Source organism: Thalassophryne amazonica, chromosome 11, assembly GCF_902500255.1.
Source record: "Thalassophryne amazonica chromosome 11, fThaAma1.1, whole genome shotgun sequence".
Taxonomy (NCBI): domain Eukaryota; kingdom Metazoa; phylum Chordata; class Actinopteri; order Batrachoidiformes; family Batrachoididae; genus Thalassophryne; species Thalassophryne amazonica.
In genome coordinates, this window is record NC_047113.1 from 36,262,317 (window position 1) to 36,282,355 (window position 20,039).

Here is a 20,039-nt window from a genome sequence, read left to right on the forward strand (position 1 = left end):
CACACATGTGAACAATTAAAAAAAAACAAAACAAAAAAAAAACTGGCTGCCGCTGCAGTTCCTCGCTCTCCCCTCAAACTCTGTCATAATTGTGTTATAAACCAGTCACCATTTGTTTTATTATACATCTGTGTAGTTAATAAATAAAATAATCTTCACGGACGATTCGTTCGTGCACGCACGTGAAAAACAAAAAGCTGGCTGCAGCCGCTGCGGCGGTGCTTCTGCTCGCTCTCCCCTCAAACTCTGTCATAATTGTGAAATAAAGGACAAAAGGGACATAAGTCCTGCTCACAGGCTGACTGCCAGAGACAGGACATGTCCACATCAAGTATAAACTCCAGACATCTCCACGTCACTACATATCCAGTCCCTGATTGGTCATTGCGATGCGACAAGATGAGAAAGTTCAGATTTTTCAACTTGGGGAGGAAGGCAACGCGACGCGATATTGTGCCACAAACGCGCCAATTGCTCAAAATCGCTTCATTCATGTCCGTGTCGCATTGCGTGCCTTGAACTTTTGTGGTGCCACAACGCGTCCTTCCATAGGGATTACATGGCAACCTGTCGGCGTCATCGCTTGCGTGTCGTCCGGTGTGAATGCGGCAGTAGTCAGCGGAGCAGGGAGAATTAGAAAATGTGCAGAGCAACCCTGCATCACATTGTTTTTTTTAATATTTTCATGTCTGTGCCGTTGCTCCCAGTCATAGAAAGTCCAGTAAAATGTGTTTAAATATTGAATGTTGTCAGATATCCACCTGCGTAATGAGCCCAGAGCCACGTGGCAGTGACAGTATTGCCAGATGCAGAAGTTTTCCAGCCAAAAAGCTGTTTAAACACTCCAACAATGCACACAAACCACCCAAAATGTTACATCTAACTGTCCTTGTTACTTTGGCAAGTGTATTGTATAAAGCAGTGCGCACAAAGCAGAATAGATCCAAAAACACCCAGTCTGGCAACACACAGTTTATACACACTTTTCAATCTTGGTTTTTGGGGAGCCAATCATTAAACTATCTGGAGCCGATAGTTTGTCCTCTGTTACATGCTCTGTGACAAACCTTGTTTAAGAAATGAGCGAGAAGTCAGAAACAATGACCGACACAACTATAGTGTTTAGAGGGATTATTAGGATGACAAAAGCTTCCCGTATGCTAACATGGGATCATTTCCAGAATATCATGTGCCATGGGGCATTATCAGTGTACTATAAAGAGATAAATGCTTTAGCATGTCATCCCTTTTTAAATGAGCGTTTAGCGCAAGCATCCACCATTCGTGCAAGGATTACCTACACAGGTAATTGTATGCATGACCTACAGTGCATCTGGAAAATAATCACAGTGCTTCCCTTTTTCCACAGTTTGTTAGTCTTATTCCAAAATGGAGCAAATTAATTTTTTCCTTCAAAATTCATCTCACAACACCTCATAATGACAATATGAAAACAAGGGGGGGGGGGGGTTTGTTTGTTTGTTTCAGTGTTTTTGTTTTTTGCAAATTTATTAAAAAAATAATAAGGAATCACATGAAGTATTCACAACCTTTGCTCTGTATTTTGTTGATGCACCTTTGGAAGCAGTTACAGTCTCAAGTCTTCTCAAATATGATGCCACAAGCTTGGTGGACCTATCTTTGGGCAGTTTTTTCCATTCCTCTTTGCAGCACCTCTCAAGCTCCATCAGCTTGGATGGGGACCGTTGGTGCACAGCCATTTTCACATCTCTCCAGAGGTCTGAAAATCTTCACATTCAATCTTTGTTTCATCAGACCAGAGAATTTTGTTTCTCGTGGTCTGAGAGTCCTTCAGGTGCCTTTTGGTAAATTCCAGGTGGGCTGCCATGTGGCTTTTACTAAGGAGTGGCTTCCATCTTTCCACTTTTACATATAGGCCTGAATGGTGAATTGCTGCGAAGATCGCTGACCTTCTGGTAGGTTCTCCTCTCTCCGCAGAGGAATGCTGGAACTCTGACAGTGACCATCAGGTACTTGGTCAGCTCCCTGACTAAGGCTCTTCTCCCCTGATCGCTCAGTTTAGACAGGCAGCCAGCTCTAGGAAGAGTCCTGGTGGATCTGAACTTCTTCCATTGACAGATGATGGAAGCTACTGTGCTCATTGGGACCTTTAAAAGCAGCAGAAATGTTTCTGTACCCTTCTCCAGATTTGTGCCTTGCGACAATCCTGTCTCGGAGGTCTACAGACAATTCCTTTGACTTCATGCTTGGTTTGTGCTCTGACATGCACTGTCAGCTGTGGGACCTTATATGTCGACAGGTGTGTGTCTTTTCAAATCTTGTCCAGTCAACTGACTTTACCCCAGGTGGACTCCAATTAAGCTTTAGAAACGTCTCAAGGATGATTAGTGGAAACAGGTTGCACCTGAGCTCAATTTTTTTAGCTTCATGGCAAAAGCTGTGAATACTCATGTACATGTACAACCCCTGGCAAAAATTATGGAATCACCGGCCTCAGAGGATGTTCATTCAGTTGTTTAATTTTGTAGAAAAAAAAAGCAGATCACATACATGACACAAAACTAAAGTCATTTCAAATGGCAACTTTCTGGCTTTAAGAAACACTATAAGAAATCAAGAAAAAAAGATTGTGGCAGTCAGTAACGGTTACTTTTTTAGACCAAGCAGAGGAAAAAAATATGGAATCACTCAATTCTGAGGAAAAAATTATGGAATCACCCTGTAAATTTTCATCCCCCAAATTAACACCTGCATCAAATCAGATCTGCTCATTGACATTGACCCTATGCCATGACATTGACCCTATGTGTCTCTTTGCAAGGAATGTTTTTGCTGTATGGCAAGATGCATTATCATCTTGAAAAATGATTTCATCATCCCCAAACATACTTTCAATTGTCCAAAATATCAACATAAACTTGTGCATTTATTGATGATGTAATGACAGCCATCTCCCCAGTGCCTTTACCTGACATGCAGCCCCATATCATCAATGACTGTGGAAATTTACATGTTCTCTTCAGGCAGTCATCTTTATAAATCTCATTGGAACGGCACCAAACAAAAGTTCCAGCATCATCACCTTGCCCAATGCAGATTCGAGATTCATCACTGAATATGACTTTCATCCAGTCATCCACAGTCCACAATTGCTTTTCCTTAGCCCATTGTAACCTTGTTTTTTTCTGTTTAGGTGTTATTGATGCCTTTCGTTTAGCTTTTCTGTATGTAAATCCCATTTCCTTTAGGCGGATTCTTACAGTTCGGTCACAGACGTTGACTCCAGTTTCCTCCCATTCGTTCCTCATTTGTTTTGTTGTACATTTTTCGATTTTTGAGACATATTGCTTTAAGTTTTCTGTCTTGACGCTTTGATGTCTTCCTTGGTCTACCAGTATGTTTGTCTTTAACAACCTTCCCATGTTGTTTGTATTTGGTCCAGAGTTTAGACACAGCTGACTGTGAACAACCAACATCTTTTGCAACATTGCGTGATGATTTACTCTCTTTTAAGAGTTTGATAATCCTCTCCTTTGTTTCAATTGACATCTCTCGTGTTGGAGCCATGATTCATGTCAGTCCACTTGGTGCAACAGCTCTCCAAGGTGTGATCACTCCTTTTTAGATGCAGACTAACGAGCAGATCTGATTTGATGCAGGTGTTAGTTTTGGGGATGAAAATTTACAGGGTGATTCCATAATTTTTTCCTCAGAATTGAGTGATTCCATATTTTTTTTTCCTCTGCTTGGTCTAAAAAAGTAACCATTACTGACTGCCACAATCTTTTTTCTTGATTTCTTATAGTGTTTCTTAAAGCCAGAAAGTTGCCATTTGAAATGACTTTAGTTTTGTGTCATGTCTGTGATCTGCTTTTTTTCTACAAAATTAAACAACTGAATGAACATCCTCCAAGGCCGGTGATTCCATCATTTTTGCCAGGGGTTGTAATTTTATTTTTTAATTCTTAATAAATTTGCAAAAATCTTAAAAAAACATAATGACAATGTATTACCAGTTATCCATCTTCATGATGAAGTGGTATAGAGGAGGATTTTCTTAAAAAGAAGACCTGAAAGTTTAGCTACAAATTGCCAGAAGGTACATCTGAGATGCAAGCCTGGATTTCATCTGTTTTGGTGAAAGAAAATCCTTCTCTGCTCTACTCCACTATGAAGCTAAGAGTAGTGATGCAAAATGCAAAGCTTGCGCTGTGCATAATTTCTCCAGTCACAGCCATGTAAGTCTATAACTTCTTCTGGGGTGTCTTGGTGGCTTTCCTCACTCTTCTACTTCTTGCACAGTCACTCAGTTTTTGAGAACTGTCTACTCCATGCAGATTTACCATAAAGTGCCATATTGTTTGTATTTCTTTGTAATTGATGTAAATAAAGTCTGAAACGCATTCAGTGGCAGCTTTATCATCAGAGAACCTCGTCCAAAACTACCACAAAAGACTCCAAGCTGTCATTGATGTTAAAGGGGGCAATGCATGTTATTAAGAACAGAGGTATGTCAACTTTTGATCAGGGTCATTTGGGTAGTTTGTGTTGTCATTATGATTTTAAAAAGAGTAAACCTGGTTGTTTGACAATAAATGGCTTCACCCAACCGCTAACCGTGAATGAAAAAAAAAGTTTTGTGTTATTCATATTCTCTGAAAAATGACCAAAAAAAAAAAAAAATCCGCCAGGGTATGTAAACATTTGTGCACAACTGTATGTGTGATATATCTTGGTGTTTCTGGTCCATCTTTCTCGTGTGTTGATGTTCTGCCCTTACTGTCCTGACTTACAGGGCCGGGTTAAAGCCGACTCTTGCTCCCATTCTTCCCACCACAGAAGTCACCGCTCCAAACATAAACCCAGACATGGGAGGAAATGAGGGAGGAGGTGGAGGAGTAGAGAAGTGGAACTTCTTTGGAACTCGGTCTTTGGTCACAAAATCCCCCACTGATCCAGGCTCTGAAACCAGCATAGGTGAGTAATTTATATTTTGGTCCTGATGGTTTGCTGTGCATTTATTCATTAGTTTTATTGAAGCAAAATATGCAAATAAAAGATTTTGGGCCCCATCTTACAGCCACTGTAAAGCAGAACACACAGCACAAGTGTCATTGCCAGATTGGACAAATCTGCTCTCTTGCCAGAAAACCAAATTTCTGACACAGTCCTCCACCTAAATACCAATGCACATGACTCTTCAAGGCAGTGACATGGCAGTCTGGTAATTGATCAGTCCCTCCAGAAAATAAATGTGTGTGTGTGTGTGTGTGTGTGTGTGTGTGTGTGTATATGTATATATATATATATATATATATATATATATATATATATATATATATATATACACACGAGGTCTGTCCATAAAGTATTGTACCTTTTTATTTTTTTCAAAAACTATATGGATTTCATTCATGTTTTTACGTCAGACATGCTTGAACCCTCGTGCGCATGCGTGAGTTTTTCCACGCCTGTCGGTGACGTCATTCGCCTGTGAGCATGCCTTGTGGAAGGAGTGGTCCCGCCCCCTCGTCGGATTTTCATTGTCTGGAAATGGCGGAATGAAAATGACTTTTTTCCATCAGAATTTTTTCAGAAGCTGTTAGAGACTGGCACCTGGAAACCATTCGAAAAATTTATCTGGCTTTCAGTGAAAATTTTACGGGCTTCACAGAGAATAAGGACTTTAACTACAGCTTTAAGGACCCCTTTAAGGACGGTCGGTGCGCCGCGCTGCAACGATGCGGCACAAACCACTGGATCATTTCTAAGCTGATGGCTCTGTGGATACGAGACCGTTGTGTGCTCTTTCTCTGGTTATCACAAGACCTGGACATCAGCCATTTTCCAGCAGATTTCACTTTTAACAAGAGATTTTGTCATGGAAAGCCGTGCGGAGGCTTCGCGCGTCACGACTGATTCGCTGATGAAGCGAGACAAAGGAACACCTCCGTTTCGGAGTGTTAGAGGACAAGTTGGGACATGTCCAGCTCTCCGCAAGTTCTTTTATACTCACTCGACTGGTAAGCACTGAAAGCCGAGATAGACTTGTCCAAGATGGGTCATGGCTGGGTCTTCCAGCATGACAGTGACCCCAGACACACAGCCAGGGCAACTAATGATAATTCCATAATTCCATTCTTATTCCATAGGAAGCGTTTCAAGGTCCTGGAGTGGCCTGGCCGGTATCCAGACCTGAACTCAATAGAAAGTCTTTGGAGGGAGCTGAAACTCCAAACCTGAAAGATCTGGAGAAGATCTGTATGGAGGAGTGGACCAAAATTCCTGTTGCAGTGTGTAAAAACTTGGGTCAGGAACTACAGGAAACATCTGACCTCTGTAATTGCAAACAAATACCAAATATTAAGGCCTTTTTTTCTACTGTCAGATACTTATTTCATGCAATAAAATACAAGTTAATTATTTAAAAATCATACACGGGACATGCTGTGACATGCTCACTTCTTCCACAATTTCTTGGATAGTCACACGACTGAAAAACCACCGAAAGCCGTCTGAATCTTCCGAATGGTAGAAGAGGTGGGCATCATTTTTTGGAGTCCAGCATGTCCTGTGAGACTTCAACACGAAGGCGCTTTTGCTCCGTCAGCAGCTTCGTGCCGAAGCCATTGGCATGAATTTCGCTGCAACTCTTTTCATGGCCAAATCTTCTGTCACAGTGGAATGTGCCAAAAAAGTGTCGATGTCCACCTCTTCCGCAGTTTCTCGGATAGTCACACGACGGTCCCGCATCACCACAGCATTCACTTTGGAAATGATCTGGTCATTTCAGCATGTTGATGGCAGACTGGAGCGTGGCACGCTCTCCAGCGTTGTGTGGACGTCTTTAAACCGGTTGTACCGCTCCTTAATCTGTGTGATGCCCATAGGATCGTCACCGAAAGCCGTCTAAATAATCCGAATGGTTTCCACCTGGCTGTCACCCAGTATCTGGCAAAATTTGATGCAGTCGCGCTGCTCCAGTCGTTCCGCCATTTTCCTTGCAAAGAAAATCTGATGAGAGACCACACCCATCCTCACACAAAGGCTGCTTTCAAGCAAATGACGCAATCAACAGGCGTGAAAAAATTCACGCATGCGCACGAAGGTTCAAGGTTTGCTCATGCAAGCACACGTGATTCAAATCCATCAGGTTTTTACAAAAAATAAAATGTCGGATACTTTTCTAACAGACCTCATAACATACCAGACCTCAAACCAATTGTGATGTACAGTTTACACCACATGCAGTAGATTGTTGAGGCGGGGTCCTTTTTAAATTTTAATGTAAACAAGATCATAAGCATCTGACATGAAAAAGCACGATTGGATATAACGATAAAGAATTTTATGCTGAAATGGAATTTTGTTTATACACTTTACACACAACTATACAGATGACTGTCAGATTTGTAAAGTTAAAATCAGGGATGAAAATAATTATTCTTCTTCGCCAGTTGCCTGTGCCAATTTTTTTTTTTTAGATCACTGATCAGCAGCGTTCATCACTGAATTTAGTTTTTCGTCTTCTTTTTTGTTTACATCAGGCAGCTTGGGCAGCTATTTCTACAAAAATTATGGAATCACCGGCCTCGGAGGATGTCCATTCAGTTGTTTAATTTTGTAGAAAAAAAGCAGATCACAGACATGACACAAAACTAAAGTCATTTCAAATGGCAACTTTCTGGCTTTAAGAAACACTATAAGAAATCAGGAAAAAAATTGTGGCAGTCAGTAATGGTTACTTTTTTAGACCAAGCAGAGGGAAAAAAAATATGGAATCACTCAATTCTGAGGAAAAAATTATGGAATCATGAAAAACAAAAGAACGCTCCAACACATCACTAGTATTTTGTTGCACCACCTCTGGCTTTTATTACACCTTGCAGTCTCTGAGGCATGGACTTGAGTGACAAACAGTACTCTTCATCAATCTGGCTCCATCTTTCTCTGATTGCTGTTGCCAGATCAGCTTTGGAGGTTGGAGCCTTGTCATGGACCATTTTCTTCAACTTCCACCAAAGATTTTCAATTGGATTAAGATCCGGACTATTTGCAGGCCATGACATTGACCCTATGTGTCTTTTTGCAGGGAATGTTTTCACAGTTTTTGCTCTATGGCAAGATGCATTATCATCTTGAAAAATGATTTCATCATCCCCAAACATCCTTTCAATTGATGGGATAAGAAAAGTGTCCAAAATATCAACGTAAACTTGTGCATTTATTGATGATGTAATGACAGCAATCTCCCCAGTGCCTTTACCTGACATGCAGCCCCATATCATCAATGACTGTGGAAATTTACATGTTCTCTTCAGGCAGTCATCTTTATAAATCTCATTGGAATGGCACCAAACAAAAGTTCCAGCATCATCACCTTGCCCAATGCAGATTCGACATTCATCACTGAATATGACTTTCATCCAGTCATCCACAGTCCACGATTGCTTTTCCTTAGCCCATTGTAACTTTGTTTTTTTCTGTTTAGGTGTTAATGATGGCTTTCGTTTAGCTTTTCTGTATGTAAATCCCATTTCCTTTAGGCGGTTTCTTACAGTTCGGTCACAGACGTTGACTCCAGTTTCCTCCCATTCGTTCCTCATTTGTTTTGTTGTGCATTTTCGATTTTTGAGACATATTGCTTTACGTTTTCTGTCTGGACGCTTTGATGTCTTCCTTGGTCTACCAGTATGTTTGCCTTTAACAACCTTCCCATGTTGTTTGTATTTGGTCCAGAGTTTAGACACAGCTGACTGTGAACAACCAACATCTTTTGCACCATTGCGTGATGATTTACCCTCTTTTAATAGTTTGATAATCCTCTCCTTTGTTTCAATTGACATCTCTCGTGTTGGAGCCATGATTCATGTCAGTCCACTTGGTGCAACAGCTCTCTAAAGTGTGATCACTCCTTTTTAGATGCAGACTAACGAGCAGATCTGATTTGATGCAGGTGTTAGTTTTGGGGATGAAAATTTACAGGGTGATTCCATAATTTATTCCTCAGAATTGAGTGAGTCCATAAAAAAGTAACCGTTACTGACTGCCACAATTTTTTTTCCTGATTTCTTATAGTGTTTCTTAAAGCCAGAAAGTTGCCATTTGAAATGACTGTAGTTTTGTGTCATGTCTGTGATCTGCTTTTTTTCTACAAAATTAAACAACTGAATGAACATCCTCTGAGGCCAGTGATTCCATAATTTTTGCCAGGGGTGGTATAAGGGGTCCGAGCTGTGACTGCGCTCATGATCCTTTTGTTTTCCCCATGCTAATCCTTAACGTACATATGTCTGTGAGTAATACGTACCTTTTTATGTTAAACTGACCTGTTATGGGTTTCGGAAACAGTTGATAGATGTATTTTATAACTAAAACGGGAGCGACGCTAACGCGTTAGCATGTCTATGGCATTTTCACTGTTAAAGTTAGCATTAGAGTCAAATGCGTAACAAATTGTAATATTTATTTATGCATTGTAATCATAACATAATAAAAAGTAAAACAGGCCATATAAAGTTTGTTAAAAAAAAGGAGTGTGAAGAAGTCTAAACTTATTGAATAATATTTCAATATTTTTTCTTAATTATTATTTTAACTTGGATGTGTGTCTTATGTACTACTTGTGCAATTAGTATTACTATAGTTTTAATTATAATGGATTTTAACTTTTGATGTGTGCTTTTTATGTCCTATTTGTACAAACGTTTTATCACACAATAAATGTTATGTTATAAATACCACCCCTTCTCTGCTTCCTAAAAAGTACTACTGATAACAATTATGATGATCATAATAATAACAGCAACAGCAGTAATATTAATCATGCTACAATACAATTTTAGAAAAAGACAAAGATAAATAATAATGTGAACACCTAGTGACCCTACACTGTCACTGCATCCTTATATTCTGTGAAAACATTTTTTATATGTTGTTGAATCTTTGGACACTGCTTTAACTCCTCACCGACACTGTTCCACAGTCTCACTCCACAAAATGAAATGTAGAATCTTTTCTTGTTTATACAAATTTAATTAATTTTAAAGTTCTTTTTCCCTCTTAATTCATATATCTCCTTTTGATCCCTGAACAATTTCTGTATGTTTTTTGGTAAAAGGGTGTTTATGCTTTATACAACATCTGTGCTGTTTGGAATTTTACTATTTCTATTTTTGACTTTAAGAAGAGTGAGTGAATGTGGTCTTGATAGACGACATTATGAAGGACCCGTATTGCCCTTTTTTGAAGAATAGTTAGTGATTTTGTTGTACTCATATAGTTATTGCCCTATATCTCTACACAGTAATTGAAATCTGGTGAAACAGTGGAACAGTATAGGATGCGGAGTGATTTGTGATCCAGAGCATGTCACTTTAACACAGAAATGCTTCTTGATAATTTTGTTTGTATGCATTTCATGTGTGGTTTCCAACTGATTTTCTAGTCCTAGTAAGGGCAAAATACTATTATAGGAATGAATGATCAGTTTTTTTGTTTTTTTTTTCTCACCAAAATGGGTGCTGCACTCCCTGCAGTTTATTGTCTGGAATCGCCCCAGATTTTCGGGGGGATAATTTTGGGTTTCAGGTTTTTGTTGTTGTTGTTTTGTTTTTCACCACTTTCATCCCTGTAAAACACTCCATCACTTGAAATGACTTTTTAATGACTGCTTGGTTTGGCTCGTGTAATCTGCTACTATTTATGTTGTTGTCTTCTCCATTACAGGGTTTTCACTGCAATCTTACTTGGGCCTGCAGAAGTCCTCCACCATGGATTACAGCAAGTCTCAGGTCAACCTGAAGGTGGAAGACCCTGCCAACTTTATACCCCCCAAGATTGAAATCACAGGCATTGAGGCCAAATGCGTACCATCACGGCCACACAAACTTAAACCTCGGGACTTGAATGTTTTGACTCCTTCGGGTTTCTGACACCAGACCAGCCCTGTAGTTACCTCTATTCCCTCATCCTCTTATTTTTTTTGTTTTGACATGTTCTGGTTGTTTGATTCCTTCGTTTTCTCTGCCTCCCTGTGATCCCACTGTGACAGAGCAGATTTAGGACCACCTGCAGTATGTTATTAAATGGTTAATACCACTGCAGTTACTCCTCCCAGCAGGTGCCCTCGGATGGATTATGGCTTGACTTAAGTTTTTGAAACAACTTGTCAGATTTTTTTTTTTTTTTTTTGCGTCTGTCTCTCTTCCGGTTATCACCACTGACCAGAGATTTCAATCCATAATGCTCAGTTATAGGTTGTCGTCCTTTTTTTTTCTTTTTTTTCTTTAAATAATAAACTCAGAGTTGTAGCTGTGTAGTGTTTGAGCAGAGTATAGTGTAGTATGACTGATGCTGTTAGCCTGCTGGATTGTTTGCATTGGTGTTTGTGCCACTGACAATCAGATCTTGTTAATGTGTGAAACCATTTTATTTGATATTTACCAAAAAAAAAAAATGACTGCTCACTTGAAGTGATTTATTGTTTCAATTTTAAACTTTTGCTTTTAATCATCGTTTTTCAAAATTGTTGGTACCAAAACTTTTATTTTATATTGCATCACAGTAATATTTTAATATTGTTACACTGCAAAGCATTGCATTTTTGTGTCACAGTCAAATGAATGGATAGTTTTATGAAACAAAATACTGAATACCAGTGATTAATTGCACAAGGAGTTTATCTCCCATTTACATCTGTAAATAAATATGTTGTTTAAAATGTGAAACTGGTGTTTTAATTTAATAGTTCTGTGTGTAAATAAGTTTTGGAAACTTGTTTATCATCTATTTATACTGTAGTATTATTAATAACATTGTAGAACTAGACATTTTAGATGTGGCAGAAAATAAATTTTCTTCATTAGACAGTCTTTGGCCACAAGATGGCAGAATAAGATCAACATGACGCATCGTCCCGTGTGCGTACGTGTGAGAGTGAGACTTTTATGGACAAAATTGCTGAAATGGTAACCACATGTTCAGCAACACTCATGATGCAGTTAGTTGATGTTTTCAGCAATCATGCTCAAGATAGATGAGTCGAAAAGGCCATTAGTGTGGACACAATGTTAATTAGCGATTTCCTAATGATACCTGATTTAATTTAAGAATGTCACGAAGGCAAATGCAGAGCTGAAAGTGCTTCAGCACAGATACAGTCTGGCCTGTCAGACTTTCTATTACTTCAGGAATAAAGTAAAATGGGCAAGATTAATGTTCCCTCAGACACCGATTCCCAAAGTGTGGGCAGTGGCCCCCGGTGGGCTGTGAGCACATTTAAAAAATAAATTTTCAGAATTTTTAATCTTTTGTAATGAAGTTTAAAATGACCTTTAACAAAATAAATTCAAGTAATGACATAATTCCATTGGATTTAATTTATGTTGTTCAGTTATCTGGCAGCATGTTGGCTTAGTGATTAGCATTGTTGCCTCACAGTAAGAAGGTCATGGGATGGATTCCTGCCTGTGGCCTTTCTGTGTGGAGTTTGCATGTTCTCCCGTTGTTTCCATAGGTTCCCCCGGGTGCTCTGGTTTCCTCCCACATTTAAAGAAATGCAGGATAGAATTGGAAACTATAATTGCCCAGGTTCATTGTAGTCAGTTACTTTGAAGACTTCCTACAGTTACTTCATTAGCAGCTTTATACAGTTACTTTATTAGCAGTTGCCAACAACTTGTAACTAATGGGTAAAGTAACTCGTAAGATTGAGTAATCAGCATAGTAACTAATCAGCAAAGTAGCTAATGGTTATTTTTCTCAGTACTCAATCGTAAAAATAACGAAATTAGATTACTAGTTAATTTATGTGGCTTCCTTTTTTTTCCTAACATGATCCAAGGATTTGGGTAGATTCCAAATCCTGGTGTTAAGTTTGGGAATGGTTACTCAAATGACTTCTTTTCATGGCAAGCTTTGTAACCTCATTAAGTCTGATGTCATTTATTACGCATTGTCTGCTGCCCTTGTTACACCATTCAGACAAATCAAGAATGTGTGCAGTCAGGGCTACAATAAGTTACATAGTCATATCATTTTTGAAATTTTGTGTCTATAACCACCACAATGGAATTGAAAAGAACAAGTGAGGAAAGACAACCAGACAACCCTGTTGGAGTTACAGGCTTCTGTGGCTGTAATTGCAGAAACTGAGCATATGTTGCGCAACTTTCACTAGTAAAGTAGTGTTCAGAATAATAGTAGTGCTATGTGACTAAAAAGATTAATCCAGGTTTTGAGTATATTTCTTATTGTTACATGGGAAACAAGGTACCAGTAAATTCAGTAGATTCTCACAAATCCAACAAGACCAACCATTCATGATATGCACACTCTTAAGGCTATGAAATTGGGCTATTAGTAAAAAAAAAAAAAAAAAGGGGGTGTTCACAATAATAGTAGGATCTGATGTTGATGCTACAAACTCAAAACTATTATGTTCAAACTGATTTTTTAGCAATCCTGTGAATCACTAAACTAGTATTTAGTTGTATAACCACAGTTTTTCATGATTTTGTCACATCTGCGAGGCATTAATTTTGTTGTTTTGTAACCAAGATTTTGCTTGTTTACTAGTGTGCTTGGGGTCATTGTCTTGTTGAAACACCCATTTCAAGGGCATGTCCTCTTCAGCATAAGGCAACATGACCTCTTCAAGTATTTTGACATATCCAAACTGATCCATGATACCTGGTATGCGATATATAGGCCCAACACCATAGTAGGAGAAACATGCCCATATCATGATTCTTGCACCACCATGCTTCACTGTCTTCACTGTGAACTGTGGCTTGAATTCAGAGTTTGGGGGTCGTCTCACAAACTACCTGCAGCCCTTGGACCCAAAAAGAATAATTTTACTCTCATCAGTCCACAAAATATTCCTCTATTTCTCTTTAGGCCAGTTGATGTGTTCTTTGGCAAATTGTAACCTCTTCTGCACATGTCTTTTATTTAACAGAGGGACTTTGCGGGGGATTCTTGCAAATAAATTAGCTTCACACAGGCATCTTCTAACTGTCACAGTACTTACAGGTAACTCCAGACTGTCTTTGATCATCCTGGAGCTGATGAATGGGTGAGCCTTTGCCATTCTGGTTATTCTTCTATCCATTTTGATGGTTGTTTTCCATTTTCTTCCACGCGTCTCTGTTTTTTTTTGTCTGTGTGTGTGTCCATTTTAAAGCATTGGAGATCATTGTAGATGAACAGCCTATAATTTTTTGCACCTGCGTATAAGTTTTCCCCTCTCCAACTTTTTAATCAAACTACGCTGTTCTTCTGAACAGTGTCTTGAACGTCCCATTTTCCTCAGGCTTTCAAAGAGAAAAGCATGTTCAACAGGTGCTGGCTTCATCCTTAAATAGGGGACACCTGATTCACACCTGTTTGTTCCACAAAATTGACGAACTCACTGACTGAATGCCACACTACTATTATTGTGAACACTACTGTAGTTATACAGCTTCAGGGATATCTACAGTAAGTGAACCTACTTTCATGTTCACATGTGATTATGGTTTGAACTCATTTTTTAATCACGTCCTGGTTGTTGGAAAATAATTCATTCACACATGGGCCAGGGATCCAAAAGGGTACACTTACATTTAATAACAGGCTCTTGATTGTTGATGTTTGGTTTTCAACATGCTGCCAAAATACTGAAAAAGAGCATATTCAAAATGGTCTTGCACATACACCATGCAACAAGGTATAAGCTTTAAGCATTTTGGAGAAATTTCACCAGTCTTCAGAACACATTTGACTTATGGACATTGCTATCGACTTGTGTCCTTGCAACTCCGTGGGACGCGCCAGGCAAAATAAAGTTGAGTGCTTCCACAGACAAAGCGCCAGCAGGGTGGGGGTGTGCGGGAGTCAGCCAGATCCAGAAATGAAGGGTGGAGTGGCCCAGCCGTCATGACATAAGGCAGATGCCTTCGTCTTTGGGTCTGACATGACGTAGGTACGAGTCCCCATACAAGTCTTACTCACAGATGTGTGGTGATGAGCACCACCCTGATTTCACAACCAGACCAGACTGCATGTCAAAACAAATACTGGAATTGAACATATTACATTCTTACCCACCTTCGTGATGAAAAATGCTGTGCAGAACAGCTAATACATTTTGGTCTCAGGGGAGCTGTTGTGTTCTGAGAAGGATGGTGTGAAAAATGGATGCAACACACAACTTGTGCTGGAGATGTTTTTTGCATTGAAGTTGTAAATATGAAAAATGTACCTATGAAATAAAATATGTTTATATGTAAATAGAGTATTTTAGACAAATGCTCCCACTGTGGGTGGGTTATCCCTGAACAATGTGCTGTTTCAGAAGGAAATAATGTTTGTGTGTATAATTACACAGAATGGAATTAGCTGACCCTGTTTGTTCAAAATTGCATGTTTGCGTGTATTAGTCTGGGTCAAATACAGGAATTAATCATTATAGCTGGTTAAATAAGATAAGATGAACTTTATTTATCCCCAAGGAAGTTATTTTGCCACACGGGCATCGCTCCCAGTCACTGGTTCAGATATGTCGATGACACATGGGTTAAAATCAAGCAACAGGAAGTTGAGGACTTTACAGAACACATCAACTAGGTGAACTCCAATATCAAGTTCACACGTGAGGATGCCAGAAACAACCATTTAGCCTTCTTGGACTGTAATGTTACGATTGGAGAGAACAGGCAGCTCCAGACAGGGGTTTACAGAAAACCCACTCACACTGACCAATATCTGCTCTTTGGCTCAAACCACCCCCTTGAACACAAGCTCAGGGTGATCAGGACTCTTCAACACAGAGCCCTACAGGTGCCCACAACTACAGAGGGAAGGGCTAAAGAACAACATGTCCAGAAAGCCCTCTGTGGTTACCACGATGGTCCCTAGATAAAGTGCAAAATGTTGTGAAAGTGTCGTGACACAGACCCACAACAGGGGGCGTTAATGAACGGACAATGGATAAGCCAAAAGTAACAATTTAATGTTGTGAATCGCACAACGACGTACAGACAATAACAATATGGTGGACTGTCAATTATACACCAGGTGACGTGTGGGCAGGCTCGACGATAGAAGACGCCTGGCAAGAGAAGAGCCGGATCCCACACAGCTTCCACCACCAACGGAGCTGAAGAACACCGGAGCCGCCAAGCCCTGCGCCCCAGGTGGCCGCTGTCTTCAGCAGTCAGACCCGGTACTGCTGGCAGAGAACAGAGACAGTCCTGAGTTCGCACACTCAGTAATCCCACAGTCTGTATACAGTTAGGAGGGAAAACCTCCACCTCCAATCACACACTCGTGCAGCTCCTGTCTAACCACTTATCTGGTTGGGGTGTGAAGCGAAGCCGTCGCTGATCACACCAAATGCCAATCACACAGATAAGGCAACACTCACAGGAAAACGGCTGCAAAGAAGTTCAGACTATTAGTCAGTGTTAAGTGCAGCAGAGAATATTACCTGAATGGTAGCTGATTTCTCGGCGGGGAGGTGGAGTTGCAGTCCGGCCTTTATGGTGGTGGTGATGAGTAGTGGATGAGTGACAGCTGGTACGGATGATGAGTGACAGCTGTCACTCCTGGTCGCTCCAACGCCCTCTCGTGCTTGAAGCCCGCACTTAAAGCAGGGCACCATCTTGTGGTGGTGGGCCAGCAGTACCTCCTCTTCAGCGGCCCACACAACAGGACCCCCCCTCAACGGGCGCCTCCTGGCGCCCGACCAGGCTTGTCCGGGTGACGGGTGTAGAAGTCGGCCAGGAGGGCCGGGTCCAGGATGAAGCTCCTCTTCACCCAGGAGCGCTCTTTGGGGCCATAACCCTCCCAGTCCACCAGATACTGGAACCCCCGGCCCTTTCGACGGACGTCCAGGAGCCGGCGTACCGTCCACGCGGGCTCCCCGTCAATGATCCGGGCAGGAGGCGGCGCTGGTCCCGGGGCACACAGTGGTGAGGTATGGCAGGGCTTGAGTCTTGACACATGAAACACGGGGTGTATCCGCAGTGAAGCTGAAGCTGCCAGCTTCACTGCGGCCGGACTGAGGACTTTGAGTATGGGAAATGGTCCGATGTACCTGTCCTTTAGTTTGTGGGATTCCACCTGCAGGGGGATGTCCTTAGTGGATAGCCAGACCTCCTGCCCGGGCTGGTATGCAGAGGCCGGGGAACGCCGGCGGTCTGCATGGGCCTTAGCCCTCGTCCGGGCTCTGAGCAGGGCAGAGCGGGCGGTACGCCACACCCGACGGCACTTCCTCAGATGGGCCTGGACCGAGGGCACCCCGACCTCTCCGTCCACTAGCGGAAACAATGGGGGCTGGTACCCCAAACACACCTCAAACGGGGAGAGGCCGGTGGCAGATGAGACTTCGCTATTATGAGCGTACTCGATCCAGGCCAGATGGTCACTCCAGGCCGTCAGGTGCGTGGAGGTCATGCAGCGGAGGGCCTGCTCCAGTTCCTGGTTCGTCCGCTCTGCCTGCCCGTTCATCTGGTGGGTCTGGGGGCCAGACGAGAGACTGACGGTGGCCCCCAGTTCCCTGCAGAAACTCCTCCAGACCTGGGAGGAGAACTGAGGACCACGATCCGAGACAATGTCTAATGGAATCCCATGCAGACGCACGACGTGGTGGACCAGGAGGTCTGCAGTCTCCTGGGCCGTCGGGAGCTTCGGGAGGGCCACGAAGTGGGCCACCTTGGAGAACCGGTCCACTATCGTTAAGATGGTGGTGTTGCCCTGGGACGGCGGGAGGCCCGTGACATAGTCCAGGCCAATATGAGACCAGGGGCGACGAGGCACGGGCAGAGGCTGGAGGAGGCCTTGGGCCTTGTGGTGGTCGGCTTTGCCCCTGGCACAGGTGGTGCAGGCCTGGACATACTCCCGGACGTCGGCTTCCATATACGCCCACCAGAAGCGCTGCCGGACCACTGCCACGGTCCTTTGCACCCCTGGATGACAGGAGAGCTTGGAACCGTGACAGAAGTCAAGGACCGCAGCCCTGGCCTCTGGTGGGACGTACAGTTTGTCCTTCAGACCTGTCCCCGGGTCCGGGCTCCATGTCAGGGCCTCCTGGACGGTCTTCTCCACGTCCCAGGTAAGGGTGGCCATGACAGTGGACTCGGGGATGATGGTGTCAGGGGTGTCTAACGGCTCGGTCTTGACCTCCTCTTCATGCACCTGGGACAGGGCGTCAGATCGTTGATTTTTTGTCCCGGGGTGGTAGGTGATCCGGAAGTCAAAACGCCCGAAGAACAGTGACCAGCGGGCTTGCCTGGGGTTCAGACGCTTCGCGGTCCGGATGTACTCCAGGTTCCGATGGTCCGTGAAAACCGTAAATGGTACCGATGCCCCCTCCAACAGGTGTCTCCACTCCTCAAGAGCCTCCTTCACCGCAAGAAGTTCCCGATTGCCGACGTCATAGTTCCGTTCAGCTGGGGTCAACCTGCGGGAAAAGTAGGCACATGAATGGAGAACCTTGTCAGACTCCCCGCTCTGGGATAGCACGGCTCCTATCCCTGAGTCAGAGGCGTCCACTTCAACTACGAACTGGCGCTTGGGATCGGGCTGCACCAGAACCGGTGCAGTCGAGAACCGGCGTTTCAACTCCCTAAACGCGGCTTTGCACCGATCCGACCAGGTGAAGGGGACTTTTGTGGAGGTCAGGGCTGTCAGGGGGCTAACAACCTGACTGTAGCCCTTGATGAACCTCCGGTAGAAATTTGCAAAACCGAGGAACTGTTGCAGTTTCCTACGGTTCGTTGGTTGGGGTCAATCTCTCACCGCCGCAACCTTGGCCGGATCAGGGGCGACGGAGTTGGAGGAGATTATGAACCCCAGGAAAGACAAAGAAGTGCGGTGGAACTCGCACTTCTCGCCCTTCACAAACAGCCGGTTCTCCAACAACCACTGTAGGACCTGACGTACATGCTTGACATGGGTCTCAGGATCCGGAGAAAAGATGAGTATATCATCTAGATATACGAAGACAAACCGATGCAGGAAGTCCCGCAAGACGTCATTAACCAATGCTTGGAACGTCGCGGGCGCATTGGTGAGGCCGAACGGCATGACCAGGTACTCAAAGTGACCTAACGGGGTGTTAAATGCCGTCTTCCACTCGTCTCCCTCCCGGATCCGAACCAGGTGATAAGCATTCCTAAGATCCAATTTCGTGAAAATTTGGGCTCCATGCAGGGGCGTGAACACTGAATCCAACAGAGGTAACGGGTATCGGTTGCGAACCGTGATCTCGTTCAGCCCTCTGTAATCAATGCATGGACGGAGTCCGCCGTCCTTCTTGCCCACAAAAAAGAAACCAGCACCCATCGGGGAGGTGGAGTTCCGGATCAACCCGGCAGCTAACGAGTCCCGGATGTAGGTCTCCATTGATTCACGTTCCGGATGTGAGAGGTTGTACAGCCTGCTGGACGGGTACTCAGCGCCCGGTATCAAATCAGTGGCACAATCGTACGGACGGTGTGGGGGCAGCATGAGTGCCAGATCCTTGCTGAAGACGTCAGCAAGGTCGTGGTACTCGGCTGGCACCGCCGCCAGATTGGGGGGGACTAAAACCTCCTCCTTAGCTGTCACACCGGGTGGAACCGAGGATCCTAAACACTCCCGGTGGCAGGTTTCGCTCCACTGAACCACAACCCCAGACGACCAATCAATCCGGGGATTGTGTTTTAACACCCATGGAAAACCCAAAATCACTCGGGAGGTAGAAGGTGTTACATAAAACACAATCTCCTCCCTGTGATTCCCAGACACCACCAATGTCACTGGCTGTGTCTGGTGTGTGATTAGTGGAAGAAGGGTGCCATCTAGTGCCCGCACCGGCAATGGTGATGGTAAGGCCACTAGAGGGAGCCCAACCTCCTTTGCCCATCTGCTATCCAGCAGATTCCCCTCCGACCCCGTGTCCACCAGTGCTGGGGCGTGAAGGGTTAGATGCCCACTCAGGATCGTGACTGGGATACGTGCAGATCATCGGGGTCTCCCCACGTGGGTGTTGTGACCCACCCTTAGCCCAGTCTCTAAGAACGAGTGCT

The 20,039-nt window shown here is 43.2% G+C and overlaps 1 protein-coding gene across 1 annotated transcript in view; it reads left to right on the forward strand.

Annotated features, from left to right (window-relative positions):
- Positions 1-11,711, forward strand: part of LOC117520319 (putative monooxygenase p33MONOX) — a 37,388-nt gene extending 25,677 nt beyond the window's left edge. The window contains exons 7-8 of the mRNA XM_034181642.1: positions 4,778-4,959; positions 10,711-11,711. Coding sequence (XP_034037533.1) covers positions 4,778-4,959; positions 10,711-10,916 — 388 coding nt within the window. The 3' untranslated portion in view covers positions 10,917-11,711. The remainder of the gene's footprint in view (positions 1-4,777; positions 4,960-10,710) is intronic.
- The last annotated feature ends 8,328 nt before the right edge of the window (positions 11,712-20,039 follow it).